We start from the raw sequence: 18,353 nt of genomic DNA, 5'->3' as shown, positions 1-18,353 counted from the left end.
TTTTTTATGTTTTTATCAAAATTTATTGTGTTTGATGTTTTTTTCTAAATGAGATGTAATTGTATTTTATTTATATCATGTATATGTAAGTGGAAAGATAGAGAACATTTTTATTTTTATTTTGATTTATCATACATTGAAATACAGATATATCTTCATTGAATGCGGCTTTATCATAATCTCGTAACTCCTTATATGGCTTTGAGCGACTTTATTGCTTTTGCTAGATTGTAGTGTTAAAGTCTAGCTCAAGGATCACTTTCTAAATGTTAATCCAAGCAAAACACATCTGCATACGTTACTCAATATTGAGTCTCACGTCTTAAACATCATATATTATGTTAGCTTGTAGGTTGAATTAAACGCCACATACATTTTTTGATCAACCTGGGAGAAAATTGATTGTAATTAAATGATAAGATTCTAATAAAGAATTATAAATATATTTAATAAATTTGGCAAAAACATGACAAGTAAAAGTTTTACCCCCCAACCATCCGGTCCGCACCTAACCCAAACGAAATAATATAGCAGGCCAGACGCCACCGTGCAAATTGCTTTTGCTTTTGCTTTTGCCTTTTTAATGGTCAAAGCCCCAAGGTAATGGAATCGTTTTTCCAAGGCAATTATTAATTACCTCAAAGAGAGTAAAGAGGCCATTATTACTATAGTGTCATGATTATAATATTATGGCCAGCACCATTTACCATAAGTTCTCAATTACCACAGTTCATTTTTTATAACTTCAGTGCCACTCGCCCCCAGTAGAGATTGCTCTTACTCAATAGTCTGAAATCTTTTTTCTTTTCTCCATCTTAACTTTCAAATTTTGTTGCATTTTATATAACCAGTGCACGACATAATTTATTTATACGGGATTTATTAAAAAAAAAAAAAAAAAAAAAAAAAAACGTAATACTTTTTCTTTTCTTTCATAAGTCATATGAGAATTAACTTTAAGGGGCACACACTACGATTTTAGGAACAAAAGTACAAAATTTGCACAAAATTTAATTCTCATTTTCACAAGTTTCATACATGCACTATTTAACTCGTACTAACTACTGAATTACGAAGTTTGTGAATAAACGATAGTAGTGAACAATGAATATTCATCCTTCTGCTAAAAATTATGCAATCATAATTATCTGATGCTTCAAAAGAAGTGCACTCAAAAGGGTATGCTGCAGCCACTTTTCGCTAGTACACTACTGACTGCATTTTCCTGAAAACCACATAAAATTGCCCACAAATGTTACATGACAATCAACTCACGATGCCCCTCCTAGATAACCATATCCAATTCAGATGATAACTGGAAAGTTCTGAATATTCTCAAAAAAGAATCTAAATTTTCACAAAGGCAACAGGAAGTACGCAACACCGGACAAGCTCGAGAAGCATTAACTTACAGCTGATTTAACGGAACAGATAATTAAAGAAAATAGATATGAAAAACTCAGCAAAGCAACAATGGTACACATGGAATTACAGCATAGACCAGGAATTCATAGAGCTTGGTCTCCAAACGCTAAACAAAGCACCAACACGATCCTTGCAAAAAGATGTGCATTGAATTAGAATCTCCTCCTGGGACTTCTAGAACGATGACTACGTGGCGACCTGCAAAGATGAGGATAGCTACATATTAGTTTATAGTCCTTCAACCCAAGACCTAACAGATGGTCCAAACATTCAAACCCAGATTTTGCAGTGATGTAGTCAGATAGGAATTTCTTCTCTATTTCGGAATAAGAAATGAAGATGTATTCATAACAAGATGAATATTTATCATATAAAGGGAAGTACGCTCAAAAATGAGGATAAACTTTCCTCTAATTGAAAAGTGAAAATTGACTTAATAGAGCAACAACTCTCGTAAGTCAGTAGTCTTCTTACCTTTAATTACATTTTCAAACAAAAAAGTCAGTACTCCTACCAGCTCAAAAAGGCATGAACTGACTAGAAAATTCCTCATCTATATCATTTTTCTCCAACTCTTCCTTTATCTAACAGAATGGAGGGGGCACCAACAACTAAAGTTGCTACCCAAAAACTGATGTCTGAGCAAGCCAGTTATTAGTCTTTCAGCATAATAAAGACAAAGTTACACATCCACTATTCTTTTTCAAATGGATACATTAGAAACACCTTTACTACTGGAACGAAGGAGATACTGCTCATTTGTAATAACTAAACAAGGGTTAACAAACTTCCAGGAAACAGATATGCTCTACTTACAACACTGCTGTCAAAGAATCCTATCTTTAGGTTATGTGTGAGGTCGTCACATAGTATCCAACTCCCTTTTTTGCCAAAAAGGAAAACCCCCGACAAGACAGGTGTTAGATTGGAAGGGAAAATGTTAGAGTGCCTACCCTATACTTGACAATAAATGGCAACCCATACCCCACACAGACACATTACTAGCGTTTTTTTTTTAACCACCACCTTCCCACCCCTCTCCAAAAGCTAAATAAATGCGGGAAATGCATAAATATTCAAACAATCATTTTGTGACCATAATGATGTTAAGAAAACCTAATCCATCACTAAACATGTTCATACAACCACAGCAATCATATGTATATTGTAAAGCAAACTGCTCTCTAATTGCTGGAGAACTTGAAGAATGAATCGGATGAGAAGTCTGACATGAGTTTGCAGTTGTCTGCTGATGGTTATGGTTCGGGGGTTGCAAGGCTACAGAGGACTGGTTTTAACCATTGAACTAATCCTACTCAAACTTCTATTTGGCAATTCTGGAACTTTTCTAGTTACATACTCGGGGATAAGTTGTTGATTTTTGCCTACAATATGATGAATAGGAAACCTAGATCAGTGATCTCAGCTAGGATTGGACCAAACTAGATTAATGGTAAAAGGAAATAAATCAAACAACTATGTGCACCCTCAGAAAAAGAAGAGAGGGAGGGACGGTTTGGGTGGTGGGGTGGGTTGTTTTGTGGGGGGGCGGGGATGGAGGTGTTGAGCGAACTGAAGGATACATTGTCCATTATCTCAGCAGAGAAGTGGTGTGATAGAGATTAAAAGCTGCTACAACATCAAAGACCACAAGGTCAAGCAAAAAATTAAGACAATATTGATCTCGCAAACAGGTGGCAACGCTGCCGTTTAAACAAAAGGGAGTCCTAGAAATAAGTGGTTGTCATTTAGATCCGCACACACAACTGAAGTTGAATCAAGGGATACAGGCAAATGGGTTGATAACTCTTATCAACAAAAAGCATCTGAGGGAGGCCAGAGACAATTCCACTCCTAAGGAGATGAAGGCTATACCTAAGTTAAATGACATGCAAAATAGTCAGTTTAATGCCTTATATTTTTGGTGTAATCAAGGTTAAGCAAATTGCATAGAGTATTTTACAGATTATTTGAGCTCATGGAATTGTTACACTTTGTGAAGCTATTATTGCACCTTCCTGGTTCATGTTTGCTTTTGCAAAAAAAACTTATCCCCAAAAGTTCACAAGATAACAATTAGGTCATAACATTTAAGCAGTTGCAAATGTTTAAGAAGTGGTACTTTCATACTCTGCAAATGATTCTTAGGTCCAGATTTTTTTCCCAAAAGAGAGTAAATCTATGCTCTTGGAGAAACATTTGCCAACACTTAGAAAACATTGATTAAAAGTGAAAAAGTGTATCCTTAGTTTAGGAAGCATTTTTTCTCAGCTATTCTATCCACAAAATTACATTAACTGGATTAACCAAGAAGATACCTCCTCCTAGCATTTCTCCTTCTAAAAGGACCTTTGCTGAATGCCCAATCGACATGTATAGTTTGAGTGAGCAGCTCATTCCCATCCATTTCAGTGATAGCTCTCTCTGCTTCTTCAAAGTTTTCATATTCAATAAGTGCATAACCCTGTTCAAATAGGAAAACTTTATAAATATGAACAAAAACAATACCGCTCCAAACTTAAGAAAAATACAGAAAAGTATCTGTCTGGGGTCAGTCATAATTAACATAATATTGATCCTGTTTTCTTCATTTATTTCCATTACAAAATTCATCAAGGAAATGCTCTTACATAGCTATATGGAACAAGGAATGTTAGTCACTTTTAAGTTTCAAGACAATTTTCTTGATAAAAAGATTTTTATCATCAGCCAAATCTTTTGATAGGAACAATTATTAGATTAAAGCATACAATGGGAATGCCATTCGTATAACATCATGTATGCAACACCCAGGAAATGGAACCCAGAACCCAAAGAAGCAGCTACACATTCCGAGAAAGAATAGAGCTGGTTTACCTTGACAAATCCAGAACGACGATCCAGATTCAAATGCAAATTCTTGATCTCCCCGAATTCACCAAATGTATTATGAAGATCATCTTCTTGTGCCTCCTCGTTAACTCCGGTGACTAAAATAATCCATCCTTCAATGGCTGCAGAATATTTCTCCATTAGCCCTCTACTTCTTATTTAAACCTTTGTTAGTCTTACTGGTAAACTCAAAAAGAAAAAGAAAAAGAAAGAAAGAAACAAAAAAAAAAAAAAGGCCACGCCACCATCCAGGTCCGAAGCATCGTCTATCAGACATTTTGGGGTGTTAATTAAATCACAATTGCATAACCTGAAAAGATCTCAGATGCCTCGCATAAATTACATATATATTTAAGTGTTAGTGACCTAGCAATCAAACAACTGATATCTCTGACTGAAATCAGCATATCAGATTCTGTTGCCAACTTCTCTGACTACTTCAGCAAGTAACTTGAGCCGTTGAGGGTAAGTTGGATTAGCTGTGCACAAAGCAAGCTCTCTTCGAAAAAGCTAACGACAATCACAAAGTGACAAATTGACAGCCAACTATTAAGTTCTTATTAGATGTAAATTAAGTAATAACTGCAACACAATCCAATTAGTTGGCACATTGGCAATGTAAAGAACATGAAGCTGGAGGCTTTTAAGCACAATGGCTAGAGAAAAGGACCAAACTGCATCAATATGTACATTTAATACAAACAGGTTGCCCTATTTCATGATCTTCCCAGTCTTTTTGTGAATGAAGACCTTAACTCAATAAGCTTCAAATTATTCCACTTTTTATTTCTAGTCGCAGGTCCTACAAAGTTGAAGATAAGTACAAGAAATATTACACAGAGCTCCTTTCGCTAATCACCTCTCTTTACATATAGATAAACAAAACCAACTTCTATTAGAAGTAGGGTCCCAACTTCTTTATTTGTCTCTTTTCTATTCTGCACGCTTATGCAACGTAGATCTATGTTGCTCGGACCCTTCACTTTTGCTGCCGCACCTCGTGATCCGACACGACACGACAAACACGGATTCGTGTCGGTCATTCAAACGACATTGGATACTTTGACCAAATCCATGGACCAATACGAGAAAAAATTTGAGGCCAAATTGAAAGAAACGGAGAGCTCTTGAAGAGTGGACACTTATTGTATCTACAAGAGTTTCAAGTTAATTAAAAATTAATATTTAATTATAAATGAAACATAACTATAAAAATTATTTTTGTTTTTTATTTCTAGGAACAGTTATTTTTCTTATAATTTTGAATTATTTTACAGCCGAGTCCCCCACCCCCCCCCCCGGATCCCCCCCGAATCTTAAAATTTAGAATTTTTGCCGAATCCGACCTCTAGATCGGACCCATATCCGACACTCGACACGGGTCGAGCAACATAGATGTAGTGAAGCCTCAAACACAGTGTCATTCACAAAAGCAATTTCACATCCTTCAAGTAATCAATAGCATCAAATAAATTAAACCAACACGAAAATAAGAAGAGAGCACACTCGATAAAACCGCCCCCCCCCCACTTTTTTTTTTTTTTTTTTTTAATGACATGAGAAGCTTCCGCCACAGTGCGCACGGGGTAAGCCCGGCCTACTTGTGCAATAGCTCGCAAACCACACGGAGAGATAACCCGCACTAGGCAAGCCCCGTGCGACGAGCTCGACCCAGAAGGAAAAACCATACAGGCTCCTAGTGAAAAAATCTACTCCCTCTATCCCAAAAAGATTATCGTCCTTTCCTTTTTAGTCTGTTCCAAAAAAATTATCGCCTTTCTATATTTAGAAACAATTTAACTTTATGAGATGATTTACAGCCACACAAATATCTAAGGCTTGTTTTGGACCACACATTTTAAAAGTCTTCCTTTATTTCTTAAACTTTGTGCCAAGTCAAAAGAGGACAATCTTTTTGGGACGGAGGGAGTACAGATAACAGTGTTAAAACCTTAATATTCAGTTCCAGCCTTCTAAATTTAGATGTTCTCTAAATACAAGTATCTAACCAAACTAAAAAGACTCCTTAGAGGGTAATTACATTAGGCGGATTGTCAACCTACTGCAGCATTTTTCCTTTCTTCAAACACAAATTCCTAACCAAAATAAAAACAATCATAAGTGCTAGCACTTTTCTACTTGTTAAAATTAGGGTTTTCTAAAACAAGATATTCTCTAAATACAACTTTCTAACCAGACTAAAACATCTCTGTAAGAGGACTTTTTACCCTAACCCGGACTATCAACCTCCGGACACAAAATCCTAAACAAATAGATCAAATTATAAGTAGCTAATTCTGCCTGTTGAAAGTATAAGTTTTCTAACAGTAGCACTTTTCTAAGGGTCGTTTGTTAGAACGTATTAGAGAAAATAATACATGTATTAGCTTTGGTATAATACATCCCTTGTTTGGTAGTGTTTTTCAGCACTGCACTCCCCTATTCAGTACTATTCTTATACATAGGAAACCTATGGAAAATTAATACAAGTACTATTCCTATTCTAATACACGCTATTCATGTAATACAACAAACCAAACCGTCGATTTTGCCAGCATAATTATTCCCCGGATAACTAATCCTGGCATTACTAAAACATCCTCCTGCATCAATTACGTTTCTTTTGAGCCGAGGGTCTATCGGAAACAGCCTCTCAACCCCATGAAGGTATGGGTGAGGTCTGCGTACATCCTACCCTCCCTAGACCTCGTGTGGGATTACACTGGGTATGTTGTTGTTTGTTACTAATATACACCTTATTCCAGTACTATTCGCATACACCATACTAAACAGCCCCTTAAGTACAAGTCCCTAACCAAACTGCAAAAAGTAGTTCCAATTAATTACTTGAGATGATTATCAGCCTACTGCAACAGTAGCAACTTATTTGCGTTATATATAAAAGAGGAGGAAAAAGGAGAGAAAGATTACATCGTTCAGGACCAGGGCCACCTTGGGTGTCGAGAGAATCAAATCTGGCAGAAAGACGAGCATTCCTTTCAGCCTCAGCTGTCTCTTCACGGAAACCCCGACCTTTTATTTTCTTTGAACCAGATGAACCACCGCCAGTAATTGCTGATTTTAGCTTTGGTATTTGTGCCCTAGACGGTGACCCGCCGTCAACGTCTTCGTCCATCAGATCATCTTCTTCTGGCTCGAAATCTACAGCCTCCTCTGCCGCATTCGCCATTGAAAGAGATACAAGTTTTGGTTTTGGGGTCTGATTCCTTCTTGTTTCAACTGCAATATAATAGTAGTAGTAGTAGTAATAAAGTATTTAGCGAACCTCTGTCCAGGCAAAAGCTGGGGGTTATACTTTGGAGGGTTTTTGGGCCATACGATTTTCACTGTCGGGTCGGGTCGGTCATTTGATTGATGTAGGAGTATTTGGTTGCTTTGTTTATTTTTTTATTTTTATTTTTTTGCAATTAAGAAGAAAATATTTACAATAATTATATGGTACCAATTATTCGGTTTTGGTTTGATTCCTTGTTTGTCTTATTTTTTTTTCCAATTAAGAAGGCTATACCTGATAAAATATTTACAATAATTATATGGTTTGATTTCTTGTTTCAACTTAATATAATAATAATAGTCGGCAATTTTTGGTTTGATTCTTTAAAATTTTTGTCCTAAATAATTCTCTCAGAATCTGGGACATCATCGACCATGCTTTCTTTGCGGGTCGGCGATAACTTTGATAATTCCTTCACAAAATACCAGAAATCCGGCGTAAAAAAGTACCCACATTAAAAGTATGACCTGGCATAACTTTGTGAAGGAATTATCAAATTTATCAAGCATCACCATGTCGACTTGGCATCGATCAGACATTTGATAATTCTTTCTTTCAAAGTTATCCTGTCATTTATAAAAGTTTGCCAATTAAAAGTATGCCCCCACCGCATAACGTAACTTAATTATCAAAGTTATGCCGACCAAGATATACTTATGCCAAGTCCGCCCATAGCAAGTAAAGGCATGATTATACACGCGACTCAAACCTTGTCTTGCGATTTTTTTTTTTTAATTTTTCCGGGGTTGTTTTGAACTTAATATAATAATTTAGTACTAATGAAAATTTAAAGAAAAGAGGGCACTCCGCGCAAAAAAAATGATAGTACTAATGAGTGGAAAGAGGGTGCAAAGTGTATATTTATTGAAGTTGTGTCCAGGTATAAGCCGGGGATTGTACTTCGGAGGGAAGGTTTTTGGGCCATACGATCTTCACTAATCTTTTCCTGTCGGGTTTTCGATTTGACACTCTAGTATATACTACTTCAACCGTTCACTTTTACTTATTACGTTCCTTTTTTCGAGAGTCAAATTACATGAATTTGACCAACACTTTAAGATTTTTTCTTTTTGAATCATGTGAATATCAAAAAAATTACAACTCATTGTATTTTTTGTATAATTTTCAAACATCTAAATTTTACTTGTAAAATATTAAGTTAATTTAATTCAATTTAGCTCCGAAGATTAATCAAATTGACTCTCGAGAAGCGAAACATGACACGTAAGAGTAAACGGAGGGAGTAGTAGAATGAGAATATCAAGTTGAATGTGCACTATGGATGAAATTTCATCCTTGATTTTTTATTTCATTTTTAAAAAAGTCAGCCCAATGCATTAAGCTCTCGCTATCTTTCATCATTAATCAAACTCGGATTTAACCTATTCAATAAAGAAATTTCTAGTAGGAAGTCTTTCTTCCTTAGTAGACTTTAAATGAATTTGAAATTTAATTGGATCAATATTTTCCGGAATACTATACTTACTAGGGGAATGGGGAAATTATTAATTGAACTACATAAAATTAACGGAAAAGGGTCAAAAATGCCCTTAAATCATGTGAAATTGAACAAAAATTTAAGGGCATTTTTATTTGTCATGGTGTATGAGTGACAGAATGAGAAACGATAAGTTTACTGCACAACTGATCCCTTTTTCTGAAGATATTAAATAGTTCCAGCAATTAAAATAACTAATTGTAGTGTCCAGCGGCCACGAGACAACAGCTTCTAGCGTCGCATCGCTTCAAGCAACGAAGCGATGCCTTTAACGGTACAAGTTGACGTTATCAATAATAAGATTAAAGCTCTTTTTAACAAATCCTCTCATCTTGATCCTCTATTATTATGCAAGGTACTTTTAAATCGTTTGCATCAACCATTGCAAGAAATTCGGTGTAAAAGCTACTACTAAATTCTAGTACCTTGAACATCATCAACATGCGGTCATTTGAACCAGTAAGTAGGATATAGTCAAAGAATCTTGAATGATGTCAACAAGCAACCACAAGTACCATTCCATTCTGTTTCCCTCTCTAAAAGGATATACTTCGAAGCAGAAATACAACATACGATGTTTTAGACGTTCTGCTTATCCTACGTGGTAAGAGCAGTACGAGCTCAACTGGACCCAACTAATTTACTTCTCCAGCACAAATTATTGACCCATTTTGTGACAGGCATGATGGAAGCAAGGAAGAACCAGTTGCATGGACATTGTTGGAATACAACACTGTAAATGGTTCGAAAACCAATTTAGGAAAAGATTAAAGAGAAAAAAATGGGTGAAATCCATCTGTAGAAAACCAACAAGTGCGAGTATTTGCTTCAATAACCAATTGGAATTCCTGATAGTGAAAAACTGAAAATTACCATTATGAACTCTCTTCTTAATTAGTATCTGAAATGAGGTCTTCAAGTTCATCGATAATGGCATCATAGCAAAAGAGGTATTGCTCCTGAAATATACAGTAGTTGTTTAGTACAGACATTCAGTGCAATATTACTTTTTTTTTAAAAAAAGGTAAGAGCAATGATTAGTTAAGAATGCTAAATACAGCAGTGCGGCCTCTGAGGGTAACAAATACCAAAAGAGTAAAAGATAATATTAGGCTATTAGCTGAAAGAGCATCTCTACCTCACAGGGTAGGGGTAAGGTCTACGTACACTCTACCTTCCCCATACCCCACTTGTGGGACTACACTGGGTATGTTGTTGTAGCTGAAAGAATGCAAGATGTTTAACTTGAGAAGAACAAATTGTAAGATATTTCCTTTCTGATGATCTCAGAGGATGAGAAACCCAATCTCTTTCGGGAAGGTTCTTTTTTTTTTTTTTTGATGAAGTAAATAATTTCATTACTGGCATCACGTAGATGCATAACTCTTTCAGGAAGAATTAAAAAAAGACATTCGTCCATCATGGATAGAAGACGGACAAACAAGGATAAAAGGACACTGGATAAAAAGATTAAAAAACATTGTGTGGACCTGCTCTTAGGGGGTACACTGCACGGGCGAAAACAATAGGTTATCTTTTACAAAATGTTTAATTAATACTGTTTGATTAATGTAGTTGCACTAAGCAATAAACAAGAAAACGGCTAAATTCCTCCAGGTAATATACATGGCACCTGCTATGTTCTCTTTTTTTTTTTTTTTTTTTATAGGAAACACAGCTGCTACATTAACTAACCATAAATTATTGCATCTGTAATTATCCGCTTATGCAATTATTTTTATGACGCTGGTGTCCGGGCAAGTTTGTGCACACCTCAACTATTCCACTAGGTATCCGCTTATGTAATAGTAGCTGTATTATCAATAAAAAAAGGCAACATACACCCATTTAAGAATTTCAATAACGAAGAGAAGCTGGTCATACCATGGTCTGAACCATCCCAATTCGCTGAGACCTAAAAATGGTTATCGTGTTAACAAGATCTAGAGCAGACATATCTCCAACCAGAATTCTTTGGATGGTATTATGGATTGCACAGTATGTTCCAGTCCTACCAATACCTGCACTGTGTAAGAAATTGAGATGTCAGTCTTTAGAAAGGATTAACTGCAGAATCTTTATAAGGCACATCTACAGGGAATGAAGATGACAGAAACCTGCAGTGCACCACAATTGGCCCAAGACTGGGTGGGACACTAGATGTTTGTTTCAGTATTTCACGAACAGCAACAGTGTCCTTTGGAACTCCATGGTCAGGCCAATCGGGATATTGAATGTGTAAAACACACAAAGGTGGTTCTTTTGACTGGCAGATAGCAAGGAGAAAAGATCACACTCTTATTGTCATCTCCCTCATAATATGGGCAAGAAGTGAACATTAACTATATACAAGGATGGCAATTGAGTGGGAGAATTGGGCAACAATTACATACCGTTGCAGAAACTACTTACAAGTTTGCCAAAAGGTACTTCCACTAAAAGTACCAAGGTTGAAGAAACCATATTTCTGATATCCAAATTCATAATACGAAATAAAGCATTTTGTACAGCATGTAGAGGTAAGGTTTGCACATATTCTACCCTCCCCAGACCCCACTTGTGGGATTACACTGGGTATGATGTTGTTGTTGCACTGCGAAGTGAAAGACTTTAAGTTTTTTTAACTGAAGACAATAAAAATTGCAGAATTGCTTGAAGCAGATCCATAAAAGATTGCCACTATAACTGCAGTACCAATTGTGAAGCCTATTCATAGAAGTAAATACTTAATTCTAACCAAGTAGTCTATGGACACCTACAACATGGCAAGAAAAAAACGAGACCTGCTATAAAAGTAACTAAAACACAACATAAAACGAAAATACTAACATTGCAGTTGTCCTTACGTAAGGAAGAGGGAAATAGGTGCTGTCATCTATCTCAAACAGTTTCCCGGGCGTGGAGGATTGTAAAAAAAGGACCGAGACTGCAGTCAGAAAGGATTTCACAGTAGAATGTGCTTCGAAATGGGACTTTGAAAATAGTGAAGGAGGGGTGAGGAACCACCACAGAAACCTTTCCAGAAAATGCTGCTTAATTAGCATTTATAATCATTATCTATGATTACTTTAAAGCTCTTGCTCCAACTAAAACAAGGCCTTGAAACCAGACAAAAGGCTGGTTTCCAAACCAACCAGTCCTGTTTGGTTTAAAAATAAAACCTATATCCAAAAATCTTTGGTTTTAAAACTAAACTGGCCACAGGTTGAAGCTAGAGATGGAGTTGCATCAATAATATACTTAAGAGGTGACAACGAAACAAAAATGACAAAATACTATTCAGTTGATTGTTAAATTAATACTGATGGAAAATCAGCCAATATTGCAAACTATTCCCCATATGCTTCAACTCCTCCTTTATTCTTGCTCTCATAAAAATAGAACCCAAATCTTGGGAGAAATTGTGCAAAAAGAGCTATGTGTGATCATAGAGCTTTAAAGAATGGTATCCTAAAGACAAGGACACATATTACTGGTGAAGAAGAGTATCAGTGTGGATACGTAAAATGGTGCAGAAATCAAAACATGTACATCTGCAGCTCTCACCCTCTCAAATGAATCAGGTAAATAGTCTGCAGCGGGTTTCATATCTATGTCCAATAACATAATAAGATTCTTCATGCTCCTTTCCTTGTGTACAACACGGACAGAGAATAATTTACTAACCTCAATATAGTTCACCTCCAGACATCGCAAAATCAATGAAGTCTGACTCGTCTTTATCCACTTCGTGACAATACATATATTGCCAAATATTCGAGGACCATCATCTGCCTGAAAATAATCCCCACACTTGACAATCTGCATTGCATTTTTCATACGGAGGGAAAGATGAGATAATAAAAATGACGCGATCACCAGCTTAATCTCTTATAAATGAAGTAAAAACGTACTAGAATAAAATGCTTAAAATCATTCAGAGGTTAAGAAGTTTTTCAAAGTGATTGAAAGGAAAGGACCAGTAGCGTCTCTGTTTGTGTGAAGAGTTAAATATAATCCAGAATAATGGTCATGAAACAAGGTCTCTATCTTCCTTTTATCAAATTTGGTATTAACATAACAATCATTACCTAGTAATTTAAACAGTTGAATACCTTATAATTGTCAACCAATTGTGTAAGCATCACAATCACAGGACAGTGATGCTGGATTATCATTTCCCAGAAGTCTTCAAAAGTATGCGGTAGCGGACCTTGTGTTGCGATAAACTGAGACACGCTTTCGGATATCTACAGCAAAAAGAAGCATTATAATGCTCATGAAGCAGATTGGTAGAAGAGAGCTTGACATTTTCCAAGAGAGTATGGAGAACAAGAGGCATGGTTAATTAATTCCAAGTGATGGATGTAGAAATCTACCTTAATGAAGCTTGCATTTATATATCCCCTAGCTGATGGGTCCAAAGCAACCCTGTTATTGTCAACTGAGAATAATGAAGCTTGATATAATTATTCACAAGTTATAATACACAACTTCAAAGTCAAAAGAAAAATTAACAGAAACTGATCTGCATACATGGCAAAACATCAGTGTATCGATTTTTGCTAATGTTTACGCTGTTCAAAGCCACTGAGCATCTACTCTTCATTTCTGAAGCTCTCATCCTGGTTGCCTGAGTCATAAGAGATGTTCTTGGAATTCAGGATAATATCATGCTACTTGCAGAAAGACATGATCACAACAAATAAATACAAACAAAGAAGCAAAACAACAACATCATGCAACAACAATTTTCTCAAGACATAAGAGAGCTGTCCTTTGACATAAATTTAGCTCAACAAAACTTAATTTGTAATAATTTTCAAGTTCATTTATTTTGTCTACGTCATTTTAAGTGGAGCCACCACCAGCATCATCCACCCGAAACATCATAAAGGATTCACAGATATTTTTGGATAACTGGATATAAGTTCCATAATTGACACTCCAAGTTCATTATCTCCTTTCCACCCTCCCAACGCCTCCAACCACCACTTCCCACCCCCATAAATTTTGCTAGATTACGTATAAATGCTCTTGCCATAGTATTTTTTTTGCTTACATATGGAACACTAGAAAATAAGTAAGAAAGTCACTTATTTTTCAAGAAAATATTTTTCATTCGAACCAAACACACTCCTAAAGAACATGAAAAATGAGAAAATCAAGCATATATTAGGTGAAAAAAAAGAAGAAGAAACGATGAGAAGCCCAATGACAACAGCAATTCATTCTCAGCATAAAAAGACTTGCCCTTGTCAATAATATAACCATGAATATCCAACTAAACATCAAATAATCACCCACACTTCAATCAATTAAGCAATCAACTACACCATTATCCCAAACTAGTTGAACTTGGAAGATGAAATTTTCAAAAATATACAGCCCAACATAAAATAACGCCACGTAGCCCAATATACAATATTATACAACATTATACCTAGGGAAAGCATTATACATAATGTGTCAACCTTGTATAAAAGGTGTTTATACACAAATATGAGCTAAATAGAGTAACAAACTCAAAATATGGGTTACGTGGCGTAAATATTTTCTCCCAGTATACATAGAGCCTAATATTCCCTACTTTAATATCCAATTCCACTCTATGTGGATACATCCCAAATTCAACATTTAAAGCTTTCATGACATCCTCCTCTCTTATCAATTCCCCAACATTAAATAACAATAAAATGAAGAAAGAAAGAAAGAGCATAATTAATGCAAGAGGACCTGCAAAGTCATGAACTCTTGTCGGATTTTTTGGGGAGCAGAGAACCTCTTGTCCTAAAAACTCTTTCTATATTTAGTAAGTTTTACAATTCCAACATTCTACATGACAAGTTTAAGACTACAAGATTTAATGGACTAAACACATCTTTAATTTAAGACGACAAGATTCATAAGTCTCTCTTTATTTCTTAAACTCCGTGCCCAATCAAACTAAGACACTTGAATTGGGATGGAGTGAGTACTCCCTCCATCCATTTTTACTTTAGTGTTGACTTGGCACAGCCTTTAAGGAGCTATAAATAGAATGACAATTTTACTATATCACCCCTAATTATTACTAAGTCATTTAATGATTGAAATCAATCAAAATATACTTTAAAAGTTGTGCAACTACTAACAATTCCTTGAAGTTTCCAACTGAACAACTAATAATAAGGGTAAAATAGGTATGAAATGGTAAATTATCTCTTGTTTTTTCAAACTTGACAAGTAAAAATGGACAACTATTTTGAGTATACAGGACAAATAAAAATGGACGGAGGGAGTAATAAGCAACTACACCATAATTCCAAACTAGCTGAACTTGGAAATATAAATACTTTCTATCCATTCCTCTTTTATCAAATTTCGCAACATTAAATAACAATAAAACTGAGAAGAAAGAGAGCATAATTTTTTTCGAGAGGACCTGTAAAGTCATGAACTCTTGTCTGATTTTTTCAGGAGCAGAAAACCTCTTGTCTTTGAAAACTTTGAGTGCTTCTAAGCAATAACGTTGTTGATCAGGCGACACAACGATTCTCTTCGGGACCATATCGTTGGAGAAATCGAAAGGTTTGGTTGTCGATGAAGAGGACACGTGTTTACCGGAGGTAGACATTGCTGATCTCCGGCTAAGATTCCCAATGGAAAGTCCGCTACCCGTGGCGACGGATATTCGCCTTTTTTATGGTGCTGCTTGTCTTTTGTCTATTTTGGAAATGGAACTTCAGTCACAACTCACAAGTAGCAGGCTCTTCACTTTACTGATAACTATATTCTCAATTTTTAAATTTATGCTTTTAATACGGTTTCAATTAGCTGATAATTATATATATATAGAGTGTTATAATTCACTTTTAGGCTTGGTCAAAAATTTTGAAAAATATTTTTTTTTTAAAAAATTAGTTCCTCAAAAATGGAAAAATAAACTTCCTAATAAAAATAGGAAAAACAAATCTAAATCGCATTCCACCAATCATTCAACCCACCCCCAACCACTCCCACCACCCCACCTTTTCCCCCCAGCCCCACGCACCCACTCTTACCCCAAAAAAAAAAAAAAAAAAAAAATTAATCTTGTTTTGAAAAAAAAAAATTTAATTTTTTTTTTTTGGTTTTTGGCACCATATCCCACCCCCCACGCGCAATCAAACCCCACCCCTCCCCCACCCCCACGTCCCCTCAAAAAATTAATTTTGTTTTGAAAAAAAGTTTTGATTTTTTTTTTTTTGGTTTTTTGCCCTACCCCCACCCTCCTTTCCCCACACCTCAAAATTAATTTTGTTTTGAAAAAAAGTTTTTTTTTTTTTTGGTTTTTTGCCCTACCCCCACCCCTCCTTTCCCGACACCCCACCACCCTCTCCAAAAAAAATTGAGGGTGGGGGGTGGGTGGTTGTGGGGGTTGGTGTGGTATGGGTTCACACTAGGGGGGAGGGGATGTGGTGGTTTAGAAAATTCAGAAAAAAATTAAATACTTCAAAAAAAAATTGGGCGTGGGGGTGGGGTGGGTTGGGGTTGGGGATGGAGTTGTGGAGCTTGAGTGGGTTTTTTTAAGAAAATGTTTTCTACCAACCAAACGAACATGAGAAAATAAGTAAGAAATTCACTTATTTTTCGCTACCCAAACGAATATGAGAAAATAAGTAGAAATTCACTTATTTTCCAAAAACATATTTTGCAGGAAAACATTTTCCTTCATACCGAACACACCCTTAATAATAAACAGTTAGTGTGTTCCATATTTTTTTGTTAAAATGATTGATATATTTGTTTAGTGTGTTCAATAAAAATTTGTTGATAAGCATTTTTTTGTTAAAATGATTGATATATTTGTTTAGTGTGTTCAATAAAAATATGTTGATAAGCATTTTTCTATTAGAATGATCAAATCTATTTACAAAATATATAAATTTATTTTACATTAAAAAAAGGACTAAAATTGAATAAAGAGATAATAAAAGTTAAAAGAGTAGTATTTTGAAGATTATAAAAAATATTAGGAATGAAATCGTAAAACTTGGTCAAACCAAAAATGTCCATAAGTTAAAGTTCTTATATGAAACACTAAGAGTATGAGGGACGAATATCAAAACGGGACAAATAAGAGTGTCAGTTAGATATTCAGCATTTTAGTTGGAAATTTATTTGTCATAACTACCTCTAAGACTTATTTATGAATCATAACTACCTTATTTTTTATTTAATTTTCATAGCTTTATTTTTCCAAAATTACATTCCATAACTGGTCCTGTAACTTTCAAAATACATATACCTCTCTCTATTCTCCCTCACTACACATTTAAATTTTTTTATCTTCTCCAAACCCTAAAAAAAAAATCTCTCTCCTTCCTATTCAATAACACAACTGCCGCCGCCTCACTGTCGGAGCTCTGGCGACAAACCATGACAACAACACCTCTCTCCTCTCCTCTCCTTCACACCGGAGATCCGACGCTCAAATCCACCGGAGATCCGAGATTCGACGGTCAGATATGATGCCCAGATCCGACGCATCAGTGCCAAGTAATGTCTCTTGTCGGAGAGGAAGATTAGAAGTTTTCTCTTTATGGTCCTTCGACTCACCAGACCACTAAGGTCATGTGTCTCATCAATGTTTCTGAAACGAGCAATCTGTGAAAATTTTGGTTTCACCTTCCGTTTTGGTTCATAAATGAAAGAAAAAATCAAGAATTAATGGTACAATTCTGCCACAAGGGAGAAAGGAATGTATTCATCTCTTTTTTTTGTGTGTAAATACAGTGGTATGTTATGTATTTCGCTTGTATTTTTTTGTATAGAGTGTATTTTCTTGTATTCGCTTGTATTTCGAAGGAGAAAATGTGTATTTGAATAATCAAATACACCAAAATACAGTGTATTTTTTAAATGGATTTTGAATGTATTCATCTTTTTTTTTTTGTATAAATACAGTGTATTTTGTATTTCGCTTTTATTTTTTTTTAGTGTAAATACAGTAGTATTTTGTATTTCGTCAGAGATCCGACCGGTGTTATTCTATTCTTCCTATTTAAATACAGTGTATTTTGTATTTTCACCGGATATATGACCAGATTTGATCGTATTCTTCATTTTCGTCATTTTTTGAGTGTAAATACATTCAAATACAGTCAACTGATGCGACGGCAGGCAACGACTTTACTGATCAGAACTCGAATACATTTAAATATAGCCAAAACAAAAGGATTATCAGTATATAAATACAATGAAATACACAACTCCTTTGTGTATTTAAAGGATTTACTCCACTATTTTTTTATGATACATGTA

At 35.4% G+C, this 18,353-nt stretch overlaps 2 protein-coding genes across 3 annotated transcripts; both read right to left on the bottom strand.

The window, feature by feature from the left end:
- Positions 1–1,312: 1,312 nt before the first annotated feature.
- LOC132052056 (RNA-binding protein Y14A-like) lies at positions 1,313–7,574 on the bottom strand. The gene is made up of 4 exons (XM_059443402.1): positions 7,228–7,574; positions 4,282–4,418; positions 3,744–3,889; positions 1,313–1,623 (listed from the first exon to the last, which is right to left on the bottom strand). Exons 1-4 carry the CDS (start codon positions 7,484–7,486, stop codon positions 1,578–1,580), a joined length of 588 nt encoding a protein of 195 aa, XP_059299385.1. The 5' UTR covers positions 7,487–7,574; the 3' UTR covers positions 1,313–1,577.
- A 1,948-nt stretch (positions 7,575–9,522) lies between these two features.
- On the bottom strand, positions 9,523–15,834 carry LOC132052055 (protein-tyrosine-phosphatase PTP1-like). Of its 2 annotated transcripts, none has more exons than XM_059443400.1 (9): positions 15,493–15,834; positions 13,605–13,701; positions 13,448–13,512; positions 13,184–13,318; positions 12,756–12,890; positions 11,207–11,355; positions 10,974–11,115; positions 9,963–10,048; positions 9,523–9,822 (listed from the first exon to the last, which is right to left on the bottom strand). In XM_059443400.1, the coding sequence occupies exons 1-8, from the start codon at positions 15,682–15,684 to the stop codon at positions 9,980–9,982; spliced, it is 984 nt and encodes a 327-aa protein (XP_059299383.1). In that variant the 5' UTR covers positions 15,685–15,834; the 3' UTR covers positions 9,523–9,822; positions 9,963–9,979. The 2 variants fall into 2 exon arrangements, with proteins under 2 accessions (XP_059299383.1, XP_059299384.1); XM_059443401.1 differs by lacking the exon at positions 15,493–15,834 and adding an exon at positions 14,805–14,865.
- Positions 15,835–18,353: the final 2,519 nt, after the last annotated feature.

Source organism: Lycium ferocissimum, chromosome 4 (assembly GCF_029784015.1).
Source record: "Lycium ferocissimum isolate CSIRO_LF1 chromosome 4, AGI_CSIRO_Lferr_CH_V1, whole genome shotgun sequence".
NCBI lineage: Eukaryota > Viridiplantae > Streptophyta > Magnoliopsida > Solanales > Solanaceae > Lycium > Lycium ferocissimum.
The sequence above is the reverse complement of the archived record's forward strand: the minus strand, read 5'-3'. Positions and strand labels throughout refer to the sequence as shown.

Excerpts from the sequence above, each read along its gene's own strand:
- LOC132052056 (XM_059443402.1), bottom strand. The coding sequence starts at position 7,486 with ATGGCGAATGCGGCAGAGGAGGCTGTAGATTTCGAGCCAGAAGAAGAT. Across the intron at positions 4,419-7,227 it reads TGGCCCTGGTCCTGAACGAT|CCATTGAAGGATGGATTATT; the intron begins GTAATCTTTCTC and ends AATATTCTGCAG. Across the intron at positions 1,624-3,743 it reads AGGAGAAATGCTAGGAGGAG|GTCGCCACGTAGTCATCGTT; the intron begins GTATCTTCTTGG and ends TCATCTTTGCAG.
- LOC132052055 (XM_059443400.1), bottom strand. The coding sequence starts at position 15,684 with ATGTCTACCTCCGGTAAACACGTGTCCTCTTCATCGACAACCAAACCT. Across the intron at positions 13,319-13,447 it reads TAAATGCAAGCTTCATTAAG|ATATCCGAAAGCGTGTCTCA; the intron begins GTAGATTTCTAC and ends TTTTTGCTGTAG. Across the intron at positions 12,891-13,183 it reads AATTGGTTGACAATTATAAG|ATTGTCAAGTGTGGGGATTA; the intron begins GTATTCAACTGT and ends AATGCAATGCAG.